This window comes from Argiope bruennichi, chromosome 8 (assembly GCF_947563725.1).
Source record: "Argiope bruennichi chromosome 8, qqArgBrue1.1, whole genome shotgun sequence".
Classification (NCBI taxonomy): domain Eukaryota; kingdom Metazoa; phylum Arthropoda; class Arachnida; order Araneae; family Araneidae; genus Argiope; species Argiope bruennichi.
The window spans coordinates 64,468,676-64,489,094 of record NC_079158.1 but is presented as its reverse complement, the minus strand read 5'-3'; the positions used below and the strand labels follow the sequence as shown (position 1 = coordinate 64,489,094).

At 25.1% G+C, this 20,419-nt stretch overlaps 1 protein-coding gene across 1 annotated transcript in view; it reads left to right on the top strand.

Annotated features, from left to right (window-relative positions):
• Nucleotides 1-20,419, top strand: part of LOC129980580 (ubiquitin carboxyl-terminal hydrolase 40-like) — a 70,641-nt gene that overhangs the window by 28,715 nt on the left and 21,507 nt on the right. Inside the window, exons 7-18 of the mRNA XM_056090957.1 lie at nucleotides 1,942-1,998; nucleotides 3,048-3,100; nucleotides 4,254-4,326; nucleotides 4,535-4,657; nucleotides 5,979-6,047; nucleotides 6,165-6,370; nucleotides 7,071-7,231; nucleotides 7,747-7,828; nucleotides 9,341-9,509; nucleotides 11,229-11,322; nucleotides 14,640-14,713; nucleotides 18,208-18,409. Of these exons, the coding sequence (XP_055946932.1) occupies nucleotides 1,942-1,998; nucleotides 3,048-3,100; nucleotides 4,254-4,326; nucleotides 4,535-4,657; nucleotides 5,979-6,047; nucleotides 6,165-6,370; nucleotides 7,071-7,231; nucleotides 7,747-7,828; nucleotides 9,341-9,509; nucleotides 11,229-11,322; nucleotides 14,640-14,713; nucleotides 18,208-18,409 (1,363 nt within the window). The remainder of the gene's footprint in view (nucleotides 1-1,941; nucleotides 1,999-3,047; nucleotides 3,101-4,253; nucleotides 4,327-4,534; nucleotides 4,658-5,978; nucleotides 6,048-6,164; nucleotides 6,371-7,070; nucleotides 7,232-7,746; nucleotides 7,829-9,340; nucleotides 9,510-11,228; nucleotides 11,323-14,639; nucleotides 14,714-18,207; nucleotides 18,410-20,419) is intronic.

Below are 20,419 nucleotides of genomic sequence, written 5' to 3'. Positions count from 1 at the left end.
ACTTTTGAGAGATGAACATCTGAATGTATCGTCGCAATGTGGTTCCAACACGATGGAGCTCCTGCCCATTATAGCGGAGATGTTCGTAACTGCCTGGATGTCACATTTGGTGAACGGTGGATCGGACGTGGTGGTCCCGTGCGTTGGCCTGCTCGGTCACCCGACTTATCATGCCTAGATTTTTATTTCTGGGGTCATATGAAATCGCTAGTTTATGACACCCCTGTTGACACTGCTGAGGAGCTCGTTGCAAGAATCGCAGTAGTTGCCGGAGAGATTCGAGATATGCCTGGAGTATTCCAGAATGTTCGGATGTCCATGCGTCGGAGATGTGAGGCGTGCATTGTAGCCCGTGGAAGAAATTTCGAACACTTACTTTAATCCATGTACCTTTTGCTTCTTTTCATGTATTATTAAAACGATTTCTCATTTACTGTCTCTTTTCTTTATGGTGCTTCTGTGTACAATACCTCTTCAGGAAAGCATTTCCGACCCCACATTGCTCTATGATTTCGAGTTGTCAGGATGTACCCTACCCCTCTTAGAAGTTCTGAAACAGTTCATTGAAACACCCTGTATAAATTGAAACTTTCTTTCATTTGGAGTCGTTCTGATCAGTCAATATGTTAAGAGATGCTATTTATAACTTGTGATATTATTTATTTATAGTTATTATGATATATCGAAAAATATCGATATGTGTTGGACGACATATCACGATAATGAAGTTCAGTCATCGCCCAGCCCTAATGAGGATTCTACTACAGCGTTAAGGATTGGCAAGAACTAAATGTTTGAATATTATCATACCATTTAAAAATATTGTTGCATATAATGTATCAAATTTAATTTAAAATATTATTTAAATTAAGAAGAAAATCCTATGGAAATGAAATTGATATCATAAAAAAGTAATTTTTTTGAGTCTTAATACAAAGACAATTTTTGTAATATAATTGTTTTGAAAGATACAAACATCAATTTCTATGGGCAATTCATAAGTTTTTCCTATTTGGTGAGGGTTAAGTCTGTTTTGGGATTTGCTTATTTCTTAAATCTTCTAATTGAATGTACGTTTTGATGAACATATTGAACCAATTCCAGAAAATTTCTAATAATATTTTTCAGCCTCATTAATTAGCTATGCAAAGTGCTCAGTTCAATGTAGCTGTAAAAACGTTCAATAAAGCAGTTTAAAATTCATATGGTGTTTTGTTTACATTTGATTGTTGCCATTCAACAAATAATTAGAGGGATTTCTATGCCACATACGTTAGCATTATATATATAGTATACATACGGGGTGTCCCGGAATTCATGGGTACACTTTAAGGGTAGGTAAAATACCTATAAAGAAGCATTTTTTGTATAGCACTGAGGAGTCAAAAATGGAAAATTTTTGCAGAAAAAACAAAAATGTGGAGGAAATGAAAAGAAATAATATTACAGTAAGTGCTCAAATGTGTCGCCACCAGCATCGATACAGGCTTGGAAGTCTAGCAGCTGATTAGCGTACTGTTTTCGAAGATGTCTGTTGTTACACAAACTGTTGCAGCAGCAACTGAAAGTTTTACACTGGAGGTCCTCATCAAAGTCAACTGGAGTCTTGAAGACACTGCATTTTTCAGCCTTGCTTCATTTACTTACACATTCTTGTTCTGCCCCGGGATTCCATATCGCTATACAAAAATTGTTTCTTTATATGTTTTTTACCTACCCTAAAAGTTTGGCCTGTGAATTCAGAGACATCCTATATTTATGTATATATCTATATATATATATGTACAAAATATTAGATTTCATTGTATCTAGCTGTATAAAAAAATAATTTTCACCTTTATTTTGATATAAATATTTATATTCAAAAGGAAATTATTATATTATAATAAGCATTAAAAAACTGCTTGCCATTAAATTTTGCAATTTTAAATTGAATTTTAGGAAACTGGAAAATTTACGTTTCCATTTGAACTTGACATGGCTCCATACTGCAGCAAAGTAAGAATTTCATTTCTTGTTTATTTATGTGTTGTAGATAACTAATGGATGATGATAAAATGTCAAATAATGAATTAATACTTTTTCAAGTGTTTTTGAATTAGTATTAATAATTCATTATTTATCGTGATTATTTTATTTTATTATTATTGCTCTTCCTTTTATAAACTACTGACCAAATTCTGAAATCTTTTATATGAGTTTATTGATACACTTCAAAAATTCTAATAAAAAAAACTTCTGCCAAAACATTGTGCTGAATATGGTTTCAGCAAACATCTGATGTTTCTTGTAAATTTTATCTCATGAAGAAGGTTTTATAATTTAACCTAACTGTTTGAAATAATACAATTATATGTAAAAAAAGATCAAAAATATGGAAAACTATATTCTGAAACAAATTTAAGAAATTCATATTAATTATGCAACATAAATAGTTAAGATATTAAATATAATACAAATGGTGCATGTAAAATTCTGAAGCATTTATAGCTGATATTAAAATTCCATTTAATTAATAAGTATATAAATATTATCAGTAGCTAACAATTCAGGAACTGCACTGTTTTCAGAATTGAGCTGATGAAGGATGAAAGCAGTTTTAATTTCAATTTTAAATTTTGCAATAATAATTGTTAAACAACAATGAATTATAATAAAACTCTTTTTTATTATTTTGGAAATTTTGTTCAGCATTATTTTAAAAATATTTAAATCTGACTTTAGTATACAATTTTTAACGGTAATTTTAATTAATAATAATTATAAAAATTACATGTCTGTGCTCAAATAATGATTTCTTTTTCAGTTTTTAAAACTAAAATTTGTAAGCACCAAAATTTTTCTATGATTTTGTTGCAAAAATTTTTCAATTAATTACATAGTAAGTTTCTTCGAGTTATGATTACATTTTCAATGTCTTGTAATTTTAGTATGTAAAGAAAATAAAAAAATAAAAAATTGTTTTGTTTCAAATGCAAGTACATTTCATTGCAAGTACAAACTCATTTTGGTTTAATTCATTGAAGTTTTTTATAATTTTTTTTAAGGAGGAGAAACCAGAAGATACAACATACGAGTTGTTCTCTGTTCTTATACATAGGTAAGTGCATTTTTATTTTTATATACTATTAAGAAAACTGTGTATAAGAATAGAGTTGTATACTTTTTAATCACTTGGTTGACATTTTATTATTTAGGAAAACATCAGAAATCGTATAAAGATGTAAAGTTTTTTTTCTCCTAAAATTTAAATATTCTTTGTTATATAATTCAATCTGATTTTCTTTCTTTCTATTTTCAGCATTATTAACAATTATCAATAGTTAATTTTTTAGGCTTAATGAAGACTAAATAATTATCTTAATAAATCATACAAATATTTATGCAAATTTACTTGGAATCGGAAAAATGTATTTTTGTGTACAAAAAAAGTGCAGCTAAATTTTTAATTTTTTTTTTTTTGGCCAAATCAGCCCTAGTGTCTTTTTTGACATGATTTTTTTGCCAAAGCTTTTTTAAAATAATGTTCACTTTTATTCATAGAGATAAAAATTTCTTCAGAACTTTAGAAATAAATTTGAACTTATATTTTATATTGGACAGTTTGGAATGCTTCAATTATTTTTGTTTCATTATTGACTTTACTATTAATTCATTTTTGTTGCATTGATCAAACTAATTGTTTATTACATCTTAACCAATGCAATTATCAATCATAAATCATTCTTATTCATAGGTAAAAAAAATAGCATGAAATTCATTAATGTTTTTTTATTCAGGTAGAGAATTAGCAGTTGCAAAGTTAAGAATATGCTATGACTTACAGGCAATTATTAATTGCCTTATCATTAGTAACCTTCTGTTTTTCTGTAAATTTTTATTGCAGTAAGAATTGATTAAATAATTTTTCCCATTGTTACTTATATATTCCTGCTTATAATTGAAATTCATTAGTATTATTTGATTGCAATAGGTATACATAATTTTTTTATACAAGAATCTTTGTTTAATCTATAAAATTTTTATTTGATGCACAAAAAATGTTTTACTAATGAAAATCTAAGTTTCAACATATAAGGGGAAAGGGTCTATTCTAATTATGAGAACAGTTCAAATTTGTATCATTGTTTGATAATATATTCTTTTTAATATGGCAGACAGCCATTGTATGAGATTTTTTTAAAATTATTTGTGAACATTTACTTTTAGAATTTTAAAAAAAGTATAATCGCTTGATTAATGGGTATTTACAGTGGCTGCAGTTCCGGAGGACATTATCATGCTTTTATTAGAGATGTAGATTGTTTAGGAAAATGGTTAGCTCCTGTAAGTACACATTTTTTTATGGATAGCAATATAAAAAATTCCCAATCTTTATATAAAAAAAAGCATGAGATTAAGAAAAATAATTTGTTTTTTAATTAAATTTAATGTTATTTTTTATTTTCTTTTTAAAAAGCATTTAGCAAACATGTATAATATAATGGTCTACAAAATATAAATATTTTCTGAAATTTATATTTTTATATTCTAGGATGAAGAAGTAAGTGGGTCTGGTAAGGAAAGTAACTGCAATATTCAAGATCCAGTTCTTCTGATCAAAACAATACTGTCAGACATTGAAGATCATTGTCTTCCTATCGAATTTTTAAGCTCAGTAAGTTTTTGAAAATTTGGCTATGTTTTATAAATTTAATGTTAGAAAAAATTATTTTACCATTTATTTTAATTTTTATATATTTTGCTGTATATTTTTATATATGTATCTATTTTAATTTCTTTCACTACTTGGTTGATATCTATGTAATCAGTACAGATTAGAATGAATTATTTTTCTCCTTTATAATTTATTTTCCTTATAAAGAAAAAAACCCTCAAAAGTTGTCATTTTTGTAGTATTAAAATAATTGGCATTTTATTGTAAATATCAATGCATTCTAATTCATAAAGTTTCAATGTAAAATTCAGTGATTGTAAAAACGGTTCATTTCTCATAATTTCCTTTCTTACTTTAATTCTTTACACTGTATTTTCCACAGATTGTCAAATAAAATTAATGGGGGTAAAAAAAATTAAGATTGAGGACTTTTCTGTTTTAAAACCTTTGATTTAACATTTCTACTAAAATTAAAATCTGTTTTTATATCTATATACCAATTTGATTTTGTTTTAAAGTATAGGCATGCTCAATTAAAGCATTTAATTGACAATATATTGCTTATTAAGATTGGCACTTCTATGCTTGAATATTTTTTTCTCAAAAATAATGAAATTGTCAGTGATTGTTTTTTAAAAAAATTGATTGAAGTTGTGAATAGTAGAATTTAATTCCTTTTTAAAAATTTTAAAATCACATCTGCATATTTGGATATTTTTGTTTGTTTAAAGTTTTGCAATGTGGTTTTTAAATTAATAATTAAATCTATTATTAATCTATCTATTAAGTCTTAAATTATTTGAAGCACTACTTTTTAATTTGAAATAGAAAATATTGTTTGATAATTTGGTAAAAGTCGAGCTTCTTCAATAATATATATATATATATATATATATATATATATATATATATATATATATATATATATATATATATTATAAGTTTTTATAATAGATGATTTAATTTTATAATTAAAAAACAAAAAAAACTTTGAACTTCTTCTTACAAAAATGCATCAAGCATTCTTACAATATATATTTGTATGTGAAATATTCTTTTATTATTTTGCTTAACACTATTTTATTTATCTATTACCATTTTAGATTAAAGTTAATACTTATTTACATTTTATGTTTACATACCTTAAACATTTTTATTTTTTTACTTTTTCTCAGTATTCTGTTTTATCATGTGCATTTTATCCTTTTCTCAAAAATTAATATGATTGTTTTAATCTTTATTTTTAATATTATTTCATTAATGTTTGCTTTATATTTAATTATTGTGAAAGGAAAAATTGTTCAACATCTTAATTCTGTAGGAAATTACAAAATGGACTGGAATGAGTTGGAACAAGAAGTTTAAAAGTACTTTTGGCACTATTGGAAAGGTAAGCTGTATTTCTTATTGTGCTATTATATATATGTATGGTTTCTCTGTTTGCTTGATTGTATTTAATTTTTATTTTGAAGCATAATATTTATTTATGAAGTATTTTCCTTTGCAGTTTCTCCAGAAGCATAGTGATGCATTTCATTTCAATTCTTCTACAAATATTGTTTATTTAAATGCTGAAGCAATGAATTGTGACCCTGCACCTGATTGCTCAACAGCTGGTACTAGCAGCATGGATTGCACACCTAGTAGTCCAAAGGAAACCAAGAAATCTGCTGTGATGAATTCTCTAAAGTTAAACATTTTTGATAAAAAGAGGTATTAAGTAGTTTATATTTTAAGATTTGTGTAATTTTCTAATCATCCAGAAAATCCTAAATTATCTTTAAAAAAACTAATGTTTTCTTTTATTTTAATTTATATGTGATATACATTTCTTTGATTTATGTAAAAAAGACTGAATCTTTGTTTTAATTGTTAAATTTTCTAAATTTCCTAATTTTGATGCAATTTTTAAGATCATCCTTAATTAAATATTTAGAAACTTTGTTTATTCATTTTTTGAATAATAATTATTGAATATTATTACTTTATTCTTTATTGCTTTGTCTGATTACAACCATTTTTACTCCATTAAAAAAAATTTTAAAAATTCATTTTAAATGTGCTTTGTGAATTTGAAGATAGATAGCCAAAAATAACTTATAACAAACTAACAAAATAATTAGAACTCATTTTTATGATTGTAAATACCTTTGAAAATCCTATATATTTTATCTTTTCAATACAAAATTAGATTCACAAATTTAATATTTCATTAATATAAAATGTCTACTGCTATAATATCCAGAAAATATCATCTTTGGTCACAACTTTTTCCAAATCAAATATCAAGTCAATCAAGATTTTTTCAAGAATAAAACCAAGAATTCAATCAAGAATAAAATCTGACAATTGACAGATTTATCATTTTCATCAAATTGAGATTTATTTATCATGATAATTATTTTTATTTCAGAGTATCGAACAATTTTGGATCTGTAATGCAGAACTGGTTTGATTTCAATGATTCCAGAGTTACCTCTATTCTTGTAAAAGATATCGAAAAACAGTTTTCTGGTAAAGAAAGTGCCTATATGCTATTTTACAGAAGAAAATCTCTTGTAAGACCAATAGAAGGTACATAATCTTTTAAAAAGCTTTGTTTTCATTTTGTATTATTTTTTTTGAAAAATATTCTTACATTTAAAAATTGGACTTTTTGGAAAACTATAGCTTTTTTTTTTTTTTTCTTACTGTTAATCTTGTGTAAATCAATATCAAGTACACTTACTGTATGAATTCTTCCTGCTATTTCATTTATTTTAATATTTTATTACACACTGGTAAAAATATTTTTTTATGTATGAGCAAAGATGTATTAATTTCATAATTTTCTTTTAATTTAATATTTTTTTAAATCAAAATTTTGAATTTTTTACAATTTTCAAAGTTTTGTTAAGTTTATATTTTTCCATTTTTGTATGCGTTGTGCCAATTGTTTCTGACAATGAATTTTTTATTGTCTATTGACATATTAAAAAAAATGAAAATTATAACTACTCATCTATGTTGACTTGGATTGCTACTATCTTCTTGCATTATTTTAGTTTTTTTTTTATTAGTAAAATTAAATTATTGTATATTTATTGCAGCTCGAGGCAATCCTAAATACATGATACCAGAAAAACTATTAAGATTAGTTGAAGAAGAAAATGCAGAGCTTGAAAAGCTGAGGTCCTCATTATTTATTATTATAATTTTATATAGAATTCTATATATTAATATACATATAAAAGTTTTAAAGAGAAAAGCAAATTGAATTCACTTTTTAAAAGTTATTCACAATTTTATTTAATTAGTGATGTTTTTCTACTGTAGAAATTGATATTTTCTCAAGGATTTAAAATAATTTGATGCATATATTTATGATTCAATATGTCTGCAAGCAGCAAAGATAATCTGCTTCATTGTGCAAATTTTGTTTGAATTTTGGATTTAATTTTTACTGCATTTTGAAATTATTTCTGTTTAGAAAAAAAGAAAAGAGAGATCTATTTTTATAGGTGAATAACATATGGTTGAAACAGATATTTCTATTTCATTCATAGTCAAAATAGTATCATAAATTGACGTGCTTTGTTTATTCTTATATATAAATTTTTCAAATGCATCGGTTATAGAAAAATGTATTTCTATAAAGCTTGCAAAAATTACGTTTTTCTTATAGCAATTTAACTTTAATGCAAGGCTTGCAGCATCAACTAAGAACCTCCAAAAATTAAGAAAGCAAGCTTAATTGGGGGCTAGTTTATCTAATAAATTTAAATTCATTTATTTAAAATATCTCTCTGGATTAAAAAATTTTTAAGAAATTGTTTGAAATGTTGCATTTTATTATTGTAAATCTTATGATTATTTTTATATAATAAAATATATTCTAATGTTTTAAAATGATATTTAAATGAAAACAATAGGCATGATCAATAAAAAAAATTTAAAAAAAAACAAATTTTAAAAATTACAGCAGTGTGGCCCACCAGAAATTTTCCAGAAATATATTTGCCATTCTTGTTTAGATTAATAACTGTTTTAAAAATATCCAATTTTATATAGACTTTTATTTACCTTGGACATATAATTATTTGGTTGGATTGATTATCATGCTGTAAGAAAGTTCATTACTTTAGATAATAACTAAAGTAATTCTCTTTAGTGAGAAAAATAGCTCTAAATGTGTATTTTACTGCTATTAAAAAACAATAATGATTTTCAGATTAAATATATTAAAAATGTTTTAATTTTTCAATTGAAATTGCATAAAAAAAGATTTGGGTAAAGTTTTGCATTGATTGCTAATTTTAAAAGAATAATACAACTGTTGCTGGAATTTTAATTGTCTAAAAAAAGGGGCCCATGCACAATTTTTGCGACTAGAGACTACACAAACTTTTATTTTTTAAAAGTCAAATTGTTTATTTGATTTGATTTTAAAAATCACATTTCTACTGGTTGTATTTTGGTTATGGAATATTTTATTTTATTTTGTGTTTCATTAAATTGATCTTGTGTATAATTTTGTAGTAACTGAATATATACTTTAAAATATATAGAATAACACACTATTTTATTTTGTGTTTTGTTTAAATTAGACATATGTATAACTTTTTAATATTGAATAAATACTTCTTTATAAATTGTATTATTTTTCTTTATTGTTATTTATAAAATTTTTTCTTTTCATTTTAGAGAAGAATATGAATTAGCTTTAAATGCTATAAACCTTCAAGTGCACTTAGGGAACAGCTATAAATGTACCAGTGGTGTTTTGGAACCTAAGCCAAATGAAATTAATTACTTAGATTTAATCATAGATAAACGGAAACTCTTGCTAGATTTAAGAGATAGTATATTTAAAGTAAGTATTTTTATTGGTTAACAAATTTCAATTATAAAAATTTTTATGACAGTTTTGATAGTTTTCTGAATATTTTCCTTGCTTGGAAAGTGAAATTATGAATTGCTAAATTAACATTTTAAATAAGACTACTAATATTGGGCTGTAGTAAAAAAAAAAAAAAAAAAAAAAAAAAACTCAATCTAAGGCACTTAAATTTATTCTCATTAAATTCTGAGTAGTGCAGAGAAAAAAAAAATTATAAAAGTCTGGTAAATTTAATTTATTATATATTAATGTAAAAAAATAAAATTTACATTTTTAAGTAAATGCTGCATTATCATTTTAGCACTAAATAGATTTTGATAGACAAATCATAACTTGTACAACTTAGAGTATTCTGGTACTTGTAACAGATCATTTGATCTGGAAGTTAATGATAATTGTTATGTAAGTCTATGAAACGAGTGACTATTTACTATAAACAATATTTTATCGCATATAGGCATTAGATAATTGAAATTAAAACAAAATGAAAATCCACAAACAAGCTTGGAGATGTACATACTAGTGAATCAGCATAGAGAAGTAGAAGTTATAAGAGTCTTAAGGAGTATGAAATGAAGTTGTATTCTATGAACAAAAACACATGAGTACTACTTAATTATGATGCTATATTTAGTTAAAACATTGCTACTGAATATTAAAAAAAGAAATAATATATTAATTTATGAAAATGGAAATATCAATTTTTTATATATATTGTAGAAATCCAAACAACTGTATTAATTTTTTTTCAGATTTTTCTCACAAATTCAGAAAATAGTTAATTATAATTTATTAATTAAAAACTATATTTTTATAGCATAAATACTATTCAAACTCTTCTGTTGACTTGTGTAGAGGAGTAAGCTATTATGCCATAAAATTGGAAAGCAAAAATATAATCCACTAAAAAAAAAAAATCCTCCCCCCCCCCCCAGATTTTGCTCCTAAATGCTATGAAACGTTTTTATAATTAGAAGTGAATTTAAAAATTATACATTATAGAAATCAAAATTTAATGTTGATTTCATATATAATGTTTAAAAAAAAAGAAATTGGACAATCTTTTGTAAGAAACCTTATTTTATAATGTTTACCTCGTTAAGTAAGAATCCAAACTTCTGCCTTGGTTAGTATAGCATTTGGTAGCAAGTCTACAGATCAAACCTCAAATGGATACTTTTCCTCCCCCCCCCCCAAAAAAAACGAAGAAAAGTATCCATTTCAGGTTTCAAATCTGTAAATTCTTCTTTATATATAGTTAATGCATTTAAATCCATACCTCCTAAAAGATTATTTTTCAAAATATTTTATCACTAATGCTGTAAACAGAAGAAATGGAAGTTTATGGACAATTAATTAAGTTGTTTATTTTTATTGTTGGAGTAATAAATCTTTTAGAGATTGCCTTAGTTTGATTTTGTTGTTTTCAAGAAAGAACTTCCCTTCTTACATCAAGGTGAATTGAGTTTCTATTGTAATTGTAATGCTATTACAATTACAGATATTTTAAAAGAAATGTTTGTATTGCACTTCTAAAAAATTCATAGATTATTTTGTGTTAAATCATTGAAACCTAGCAATGCCAGATATACTAACAGATATTAAATTAAAATAAATGAGCTAATAAGATTTGGAACAGAAATAAATAAAGAATCCAGAATTTAATTTTTCCTACTACTTATTCTATTTCAGTTATGTTCTGAACTTTATCCTAGTCAAGAAATTGTGTTACATACAGCTCGAGAAGTTCCTGCTGGTTTACATCTTTATGAAGAACTGTCTGAATGTATGTTATATTTTAGTATTTCAAATTTATTGTTTGATAATTTTTAGATTTCTTCATACTTTGAAAGAATTATATCACTAATATAATAATCATTATTTCAGAAAGTATTTAATATATATAATTATTAATATATATTTATATTAATATTCTTTTAAGGAATTAATTCATTAATAAAACTAATCATTATTTCAGAAGAATAGTTTAATTGCCTTAGAATTACATTCAGTTAGAAGGTTAATGTATTTAATTTCATATATATCATTTAAAAAAAACACAAAAAATTTTGGTAATACTTATAAAATTGACAAATGTATTTATGACTGATTGCTATACTGGTAAATTTTATATTCTGTAGAATTAATCAAATATGTATAAATTTAAATTTCTTTTCAAGTAAATTTTAAGAGCTCTCATGCCATAACTGCAGGGGGGGGGGTTAAATATTTTACGTCAAGTTAAAATTTTGAATAACTATTTTCAGGTAATGTAACACAATCAATCACTGTTAATACTATGGCAGTCCTTAAAATATTACTATGTTTCTGCTTGGAATCAGAATCCTAATTTAAGAAAATCAGGGTTTTTGCTTATTTTCGTTTATTTTTAATATAAAGATTTATAGGAAATAAATTTTTAATGTTTGGTAATGAACACATAAATTCGAAGGCTTAGCGAAATTTTACTTGGGATTTAAATCTTAAATTTTGAGAAACGCCTAAGAAGAAAAATGGGAATTGTAACTTTGCAATGCAGTTTCTGTTTCTAGATCTTGAATAAACGCCTTGTGAATGGAAGTAATCATTGTTTTCTCATGGGTTTGATCTGATTCCGTAATTTGACATTTTAAAAAAAATTAGAGCCTTGTAATTTATTTTCATTAATTGGTAAATAATTTTATCTATATTTTTATAATTGAAAAATCTGTTTGCTTATTTATAGTTTAAATTGTATTTAATTCCTAATCTCTTGACAGATTTGAATGAAATTTGGTGCATATGAGTCTTAGTACCTGTAAGGATTTACTGCACTATTAAAAATTTTTTATGACCTACAAAAGAGGGTGAAACATGAGTTAAAAGATTTTTCATTTTTCTACCATAACTTCTGAACAAATCATTAGACATAAATTATTTTTACAACTTCTTAAAATTTTAAAAAATAGCTTATTAGTGTTATAAATTTCTTTACTAAAGAGCTATTTTTTTTTCATTTTAATCAATTTTTTTAATTAATTTAAACACATTTTATAGCAATATCTTTATTTTTTGTTAAAATATCAAACCAATTTTATTTCTTGGTTACATCCACACTGGCACTCTTTTACCAATATTGAAATTATTTCCTTCAAAGATTTTTACTTTTTCTTCTGTTATGCAACTATTTTAGTTCAATTTAAATTGAATTTCTTGCATAGTACCTTTTTTAAACTTGTTTTAAAAGCTATTTTTTAAAGTTGTTGAAATTTCTTTAATTGTTTAAACTAATTTTGTCTCATAGTTTAATAACATTAAAACTTAAATTTTTAAACCATAAGTCTTATTTTTACTAATTTTTAGATTGAGTTTATTGAATAGAATTTTATTTAAAAATAAATGAATGCAATTAAAATATTTTCAAAATATATGCTTTTATACATATTTGTAATAGGTATTCCCAATGCTCATATCTTACTCCATGAAACTTATTTACTTATGATTTATCTAAATTCTATAATTGCTGGAATTTTGTTTTAGTAACAATTAATGTTAAAATGTGTACCTAGTACATTTAAATATTTTATTGTTACAATCTTTCTCTTATCAAATTCGTCCTAGTAATTCCATCTTTAGCAATCTGTTAAGACATTGATAACCTCTTGGTTCCAAAAACAAATTACTGTTGCTGATAAATAATTCTTCTGTCCATGAGTCTTGAGAGGTTTATCTGTTATATCACTGAGAATTAGCTATAGAAAAATTTGAATTAGTGAAAAACTTAACCAAAAGATTGTATTCATTTAACTCCAGGACATTCAATATTTCTTGGAATGAAAAGGGGGATTCTGTCGCAAAAATTGTATTTGAAGTCGAGTCCATGTTTTAAAAGAATAGAAGTGCAAAATAATTACTATATTCCCAGAAAATTTTGCTTCAAATATGTACCAAATTTATCAAAATAGCAAGTACCAAGAAACTCTCAAGTTTATTCCTTCCATTTTATCTTTTACTCTATGGTATATATAAAAAAAAAAAAAAAAAACGATGACTTAATAACAGAAACTTAAATGATTATTACTTCAAGTTTACTAGATAAATTTGGTCTAGATAGCTTTTATTGATAATTTTTTAACCAAAGAAAGGATATTGACCATAATCTTTATGAACTGTTTGAAATATTCAATTCATAGAACAAACTTATAGTACAATCATAATCTTAATAAGAAATTAATCTATCAAAATGTTTCTCCAAAAAGCAATTTTTTTTTTAATAAATGCTGTCTGCAAATACTTCTTACAATCATTGAAGATTTTTTACAAACTATGTTTGTTTTTATTTTTTGACTTTAGAGGATTGTTTTTTTTTTTTGCTAAAGATTGCAATCAGGACTTTAAGAAAAAAAAAATGTATTAAATATCTAAGCCAAAGAGTCTTTAAATTGCTTTCTTTTAATATTATTAATTTTTTTAATTCACATTTAATCTTCTAAAAACATGATTATGAACCTAAACATCCCACATTTCTCCAATATCTAATTATATGGAGCTATATTTAAGAGGGGGAACTCAAAGAAATTTTTATGTATATATGCCAAATGCTGTCAATAAAAATGTTTTTTATCTAGATGCTTTAGAATAATAATTAACTTTTTAAAAACTTCTTATGGATTGAATATAAAAACTCAACAGCTTAAAAGCATATGTGTTTATTTATTTATTTTATTGAACATATATACACAGGTGAAGCTGTAGATACAGTGGCAGTATGAAATAATTTTATTGTATATATATTTATACATAAATAACTACATTTGCATATCTGATTATTAATTATACTGTGAACATTTTGTTTTGTTAGAAATAAGGAATAATTCAATTTATATATGTATATAAAAATTTATTATGTTATTTATTTAATGCTTCTAAAATTATATATATTAAAATTTTTATAATTATAAAATTGTATAAATGATTAATATAAAAACTAAGCAACATGATTTTTCTTTTTTCATGTGTGATTCAAAGCAATTATTGTAACGTTATATTATATACTATAATTTGTTTATATTTTGATTTATTATATCCTCATTAAAAAGATTTTTTTTTCTGTTTTTATTTTAGCTCAAAATTTTGAGTCTTTAAAAGATTTAGGAATCCTTGAGGGAACAAAAATTTTTGTTTGGGATGGGAAGCAGGTAAGGAATACACTCTATTCATTTTTTGTATGTGTGTATTAATCTCAGTTGTTGTCTTTCTTCTGTCTATTGATTTCTAAAGTTTCAAATGTGTAATTTTTGTTATAAAAATTGAAAAGTTTTCACAAAAACAGCAAATAATATTTTTTAGGATTTACATTTACCTTTTTTACTGGAATGTATATAATAATTTTTTAAAATTTGGAATATGTGATCTATAAGCATTTTTTTTTTCTCAAAGAAAAATAATTAAAGGAATCCAGAAAAGTTTGTAACCCTATATCAAACATCAAAAGAACTGCAAAACAATTATGATTAGCTGTTAAAGAATGGAAATTACGTATGTCAGAATATTATAGTAATATTTACAAAATCATATGCAGTACTTTAAAATTATTACATTAATGGAATCAAAAATCATATTATTTTTATATGATTAATTAGTTAACTATTATTGTTAATTTGTTTCACTATGTCATTTCACAAAATTACTGTTTGGTTTCTAGACTATTTAGAATGAAATTTTTAAACGTGAATTTGCTAAATCTTTTGATGCTTGCTTTTCGATAGTATTTAAATTCTAGAAATTTCTACACACATAATATATTGTTAATGTTCTGGTACAGGGAGTGTACAGTTAAACAGTCCAACTGCCTCGGTAGCAAACAATTATGCTTCATTCTAATAAAGACACGAACATACAAACAACAAAATGCAAACAAAAAAAAACAGCTCTTGCATTAAACAGCAGAAGTAAAAAGAAAGAAAAGAAACAGCAAATTGGTAGTAAACTATCTAAACAGCACAAAACGATCTGAGAAAATTCCATAGGAAAAAGACTTTGCACAACTATTCATGCCTTTAGATTGTTTACTAATCGTCTTTGACCTTTTGCTTAAGCTGAATTCTATTGCCCACTTACCACTGATTCAATACTCAGCACTCGACTAACTTCAACTATGTCTCTCAACATTTCATATATTTCAATGTAAAATCAGCAAATAACTAAATGTAATAATCGATATCTATACAGCATCCATGGTTTATACAACAGTTACATGGGCAACTAAACAACATGGATTAGGACAGCAAATGCTTCACTATCGAGAAAGAAATATTAATAAAAACAGCAAATGCTTCACTATCGAGAAAGAAATATTAATAAAATCTACCATTTTTGGAATAATAAATCCTTTCTTCTTACAAAAGGTTTCATTATTAGTGGCAATTTTCTATAAATGTATGGTGTGGCTCTTTAGTTGGTTCCATTTTGTGCAACATTATGCTGAATAATAATGGATATATTTAGTTCATTTTGATTGGCATTTTTCTAAATTAAGCGATGAATTGTCTTTGACAGTATACTTTTGTAGATCTTTGCGTACAAATTCAAAAAGCTTGTCTTTAAGACACAATAAATTCATTCTCATATGCACGACTATTGTTAAAAGAATTCAACTTTGTGTTAGTGTCAAAGGTGTTCATCTAGAATAAATTTTTTAAAACTGTTATTAATTAAGTATAAAAAAACATCCATAAAAATTAGGAAGTGTATATTCACCTTTTAAAACCTTAACAAAATTTGTAGATAGAAGAGTGAAACTTTATTCTTATAGATGAGTGTTTGAAAAACATTTTATTCTTCTACACTTTTTCACTATGGGGACAGTATAAAAATTTAATTTTTTTTTTTTTTCATATCCCCCTCTACAGAAAGAAGCGTTTTTCATATATTTAAATACCTGATTTGGAAAAAAAAAAAAAAAAAAAAAAAAAAACTTTACACAGGAAGGTATATGTCTAATTATTATAGTTAAGAAAATAATTGTTTCACTTTTAGGGGATATCTCATACATGTATCTATTTAATATATCTATATATATATATATTATCAGCATTTCAAAAAGTTAACTCTTTTTCTTACCATTCAAATTCAAAACCACTTCTAGGTTTTGCAGGCTTTTCAATTTTCCCACACTTTTCAGAGTTTTATAACAGTATCTTAAACTGCTGTACTAATAATTTTTGGTTTTTAGTTTTGAAACCATGATTTTTCATCTGAATTAACAATGGTTACCAACTTCCACTTTCAGTCTCAAAAATACAACAGTGAAATTTACATGTGTTATTCCTTTCAAATTATGGATTAGATCCATTTTTAATCTTATAAAAAAAGTATGCTTCCACTTTTGAAATAAACTATTTATAGTTTTCCAATGTGATTTTTTATTAATGCGTTGTGGACTTAGTTAAGTCTTGTAGTACCCAATGCAGACCCCATCATGCCCATCAAAGTAAAAAATAGAATTTCATGAGGAAGTAATTTTTCTTTTACTCAATTGTGTAAGAACATAATGTTTAGTATCTTGTAAACATTTGTGCATGTGTGTGTGTGTGTGTGAGAGAGAGAGAGAGAGAGAGAGAGCAAATAAAATGATTTTGAATGACAATTTAAGTATAATGTAAATATATTTTTTTTTCTCTGTTGATAGTATCTAGTGCTTAGTTTATTATTATTATTCTAACATAAACTCAAATGGTTGCAAGTTTCCTTCTGTAGACTCTATTACAAGAAACTGCACTTTAACTTGAGATTTAGAATATCTTCTTTCTAACTTTTTTTGTTCTGCAAATTTTTAAATTATGTTATCAAAATCAATACTTTTATCTATATTATTTTCAATTTGCAAGATGTTTAAATAGAGAGTTGTTCTTAGTTCATAGTGGATCTGAAATAATTCTTAATGAGTTTGAATTTCAAAAAAAATCCTCTTATGTAATGCAATTGAAACCATAATTTTAGGATAAATCTCAATATTTCAGTAAGATTAGGAACAGATAATCTTCTTCTATGCACCGCACAATAATACTAAATCATCACAGCCTCTTTTTGTTCTCCTACTATTCACTGGCAATTGAAAAATGGAAAGACCCTTATAGATTATTTGACATGCTTTTTTATTTAATAAAAAAGCACATTAATAAAAAAAATGGCTGACACTCAGAGCCCAATGTGAATTACGCCTGCCTTCGTAAGCCACTAGATTTAGTAACATTTTTAAAAGGAATAAGGTATTGAACAAATTTTAAATGAATAATTAGCTAATTCAATCTTTGATCATATTGGAATGTTAGGCATGTGTTTACATATATTACCTATGGTCAAAAAAATATAAAAAGAGAATGTCAAAATAGTGGCAAAACTTCTAACATGTTCAATAGTTAATCAAGAAAAAAATTAAGTGGAATATTAAAGAAGTTTGCAAAACTGATTGGAATCCGACAGCCAACTAAGACAGTGAATATTGAGTAGTTATACTTGGAAAAACATGGTTATAAAGGATTTATTAACTACATATATATTCAAAATATAAATGTTTCAGCTATGAACTATCCTTTTATATTACAAATTTTGTAAAAATCATAATTTTTTCAAAAAATTTAAGTGCAGTATTTTAATTTTCTTTAAAATTAATTATGCTTTTCTTTTTTAGCTTGGAGGTGAACATTTTGCAATAGGAGTTGCTCATGAGCCTGTTCTTCTAAATCTTTCTATCAAACTGCAAAATGGAGAAACTGTGGAGATGTCTCGTGGTTTTCCTAAAACAACTACAGTCACTGAACTTAAAAATCTAATTTCTAACCTTGTTCCTTTACCTTTGGAAGATATGCGTGTCAGCAGACTGGATTTACAGGGTCCGTGTAAACATATTTTATTGATATGGAGAATGTTTATTTGTGTATGACACAGTTATATCAAATACATTGAAAAAGTATATTAACTGGCATTAAATTGCAGGTAATTTTTCTTCAAGTCTATTGATGAAGCTTGGTTCTAGAGTTTCATAGAATATTTGAGATTGCTTTGAAATCTTGTTTAGCTAACTGTGTAGAGGCTGGGGAATTGCTACTTCTTTTTCAAAATAATGAAATTCTAATTATTTTTTTACACTTTTATTTTATTTTTTCCCTAAAAATTTAACAGTTGAACATTTCTTTTTACTTTTAAAAGTGTGTGATACATATCTGTGTGTATGTGTTAAACAATAATGTAACCTTGAATGTAATGTTATTTGTAGGTGAGATGCAAAGTTTAGTCATGAAATAAAGAATGATGACTTGAAAATCAATCATATGAGACTGTCATGTTAATGACATTTGTAATTCAAAAATTCACATCTGATATTGGGCATGGAAAGTTCATTATTATTGAAGAAAAGATCAATCTTGGCAATACCTATTCTTTGGCCTCTTTACTCTGCTTTCTGTATTTTTTGTGGTTTTAATATTGTGAGATTGATATGTACTGGATGAAAATAGTGGGACATTGGACTGTGGGGACTCTTTTCATTGTGTATTTTTCTATCAAGTTTTTTATTGCATGAAATGTTACTCTACCAAGATATCTTCTACAATATACCACCCAAAAATATGAGATGAGCATTTGTTTGGTGTCAGCCTTAATGTTAAAGTTGAAATGGCAACATAAGCATCAATCAAATAAACAACATAACTGAAAGAAATTTTTTTTTTATCTTAGTAATTCTGATTGGGACTTGATTGATTTATTCCATTTTTGCTGTGAAAGGATTAAGCTGTATGCCTGAGATTGTTTGAATAAGTCTTCACCCAAAAGTATTTTGAGGCCATCTTCTTTATCGAATCGATCAGTGTACAGATGGCCTTGAAATAACTTTTGTTATTTGGAAAGTAATGAATGGAATGCAATAAAACTTCATGTATAAACTGTGAAGACATTTTTAATGTTTTTTTTAATACGTTTGGAATGAAAAGAGGACAATAATTGATTAAAATGAATCTACAGAAAATGTAACATGCAAAATTCATAATTGCTGGAATGACAAAATATATATATGCATACGCAAAAATAAATGATACACATGATATTTGCAGATAATAATCGACTATTTATTAACATAAGGATCTGTACAACATTTATAATATTCTAGCTTTCCCTCTTTGCGAAATTCATATGGTTCTTTATTTTCACCTTCCATGGGTCTGCATATAAAATTTAGTTTTAATTTAATCATTAATTTCAATATGAGATGCTTCCAAACAGAGAAAGTGTTTTTTTATAATCATGAATGAACAAATTCTGATTTGATTATTATATTTAGATCTAGTGGTTTCTAGAATAGAGATTCAAAGCAGTATAAAAATGGAATTACTTTTTTTACTCCACCTTCTTGTCATTATGTAGTTAGTTTAAAATATATCATTAACTATTCCTTTTTATAAAAATGTCAATTAAAAATATTAAGTTCTGAATAAATTATAAAATTTCTAAAATCTTCTTATGTAATTGTCAGGATTTCACAATGCTAATTTATTAATTTTGAAAAAAATGTCTATTAAATAAACATAAATCAATGAGGAAAGCTGCAATATTGTTTCAATTTTTTTATGAGCTTTATAAATTGTTTCCCCCATTACCTATTTATATTATTGTTTTTTTAAGCTTGTTATATTTTTAAATAAAATATTACATTAAATATTGCTGATATTTGTTGTAATTTTGCTCTGGGATATAAATCTATTTAAGAAAAATTTTCTTCTTAGAAAGGAAAGAAATTATTGCTTTAAGTCTACAAACAACTTTTTAACTCATAAAAATAATGCAATATAAATGTTAGTTTTAAAAAATTATTTTAAATTATTTCTGGTCATTTTTATTTTAGATAT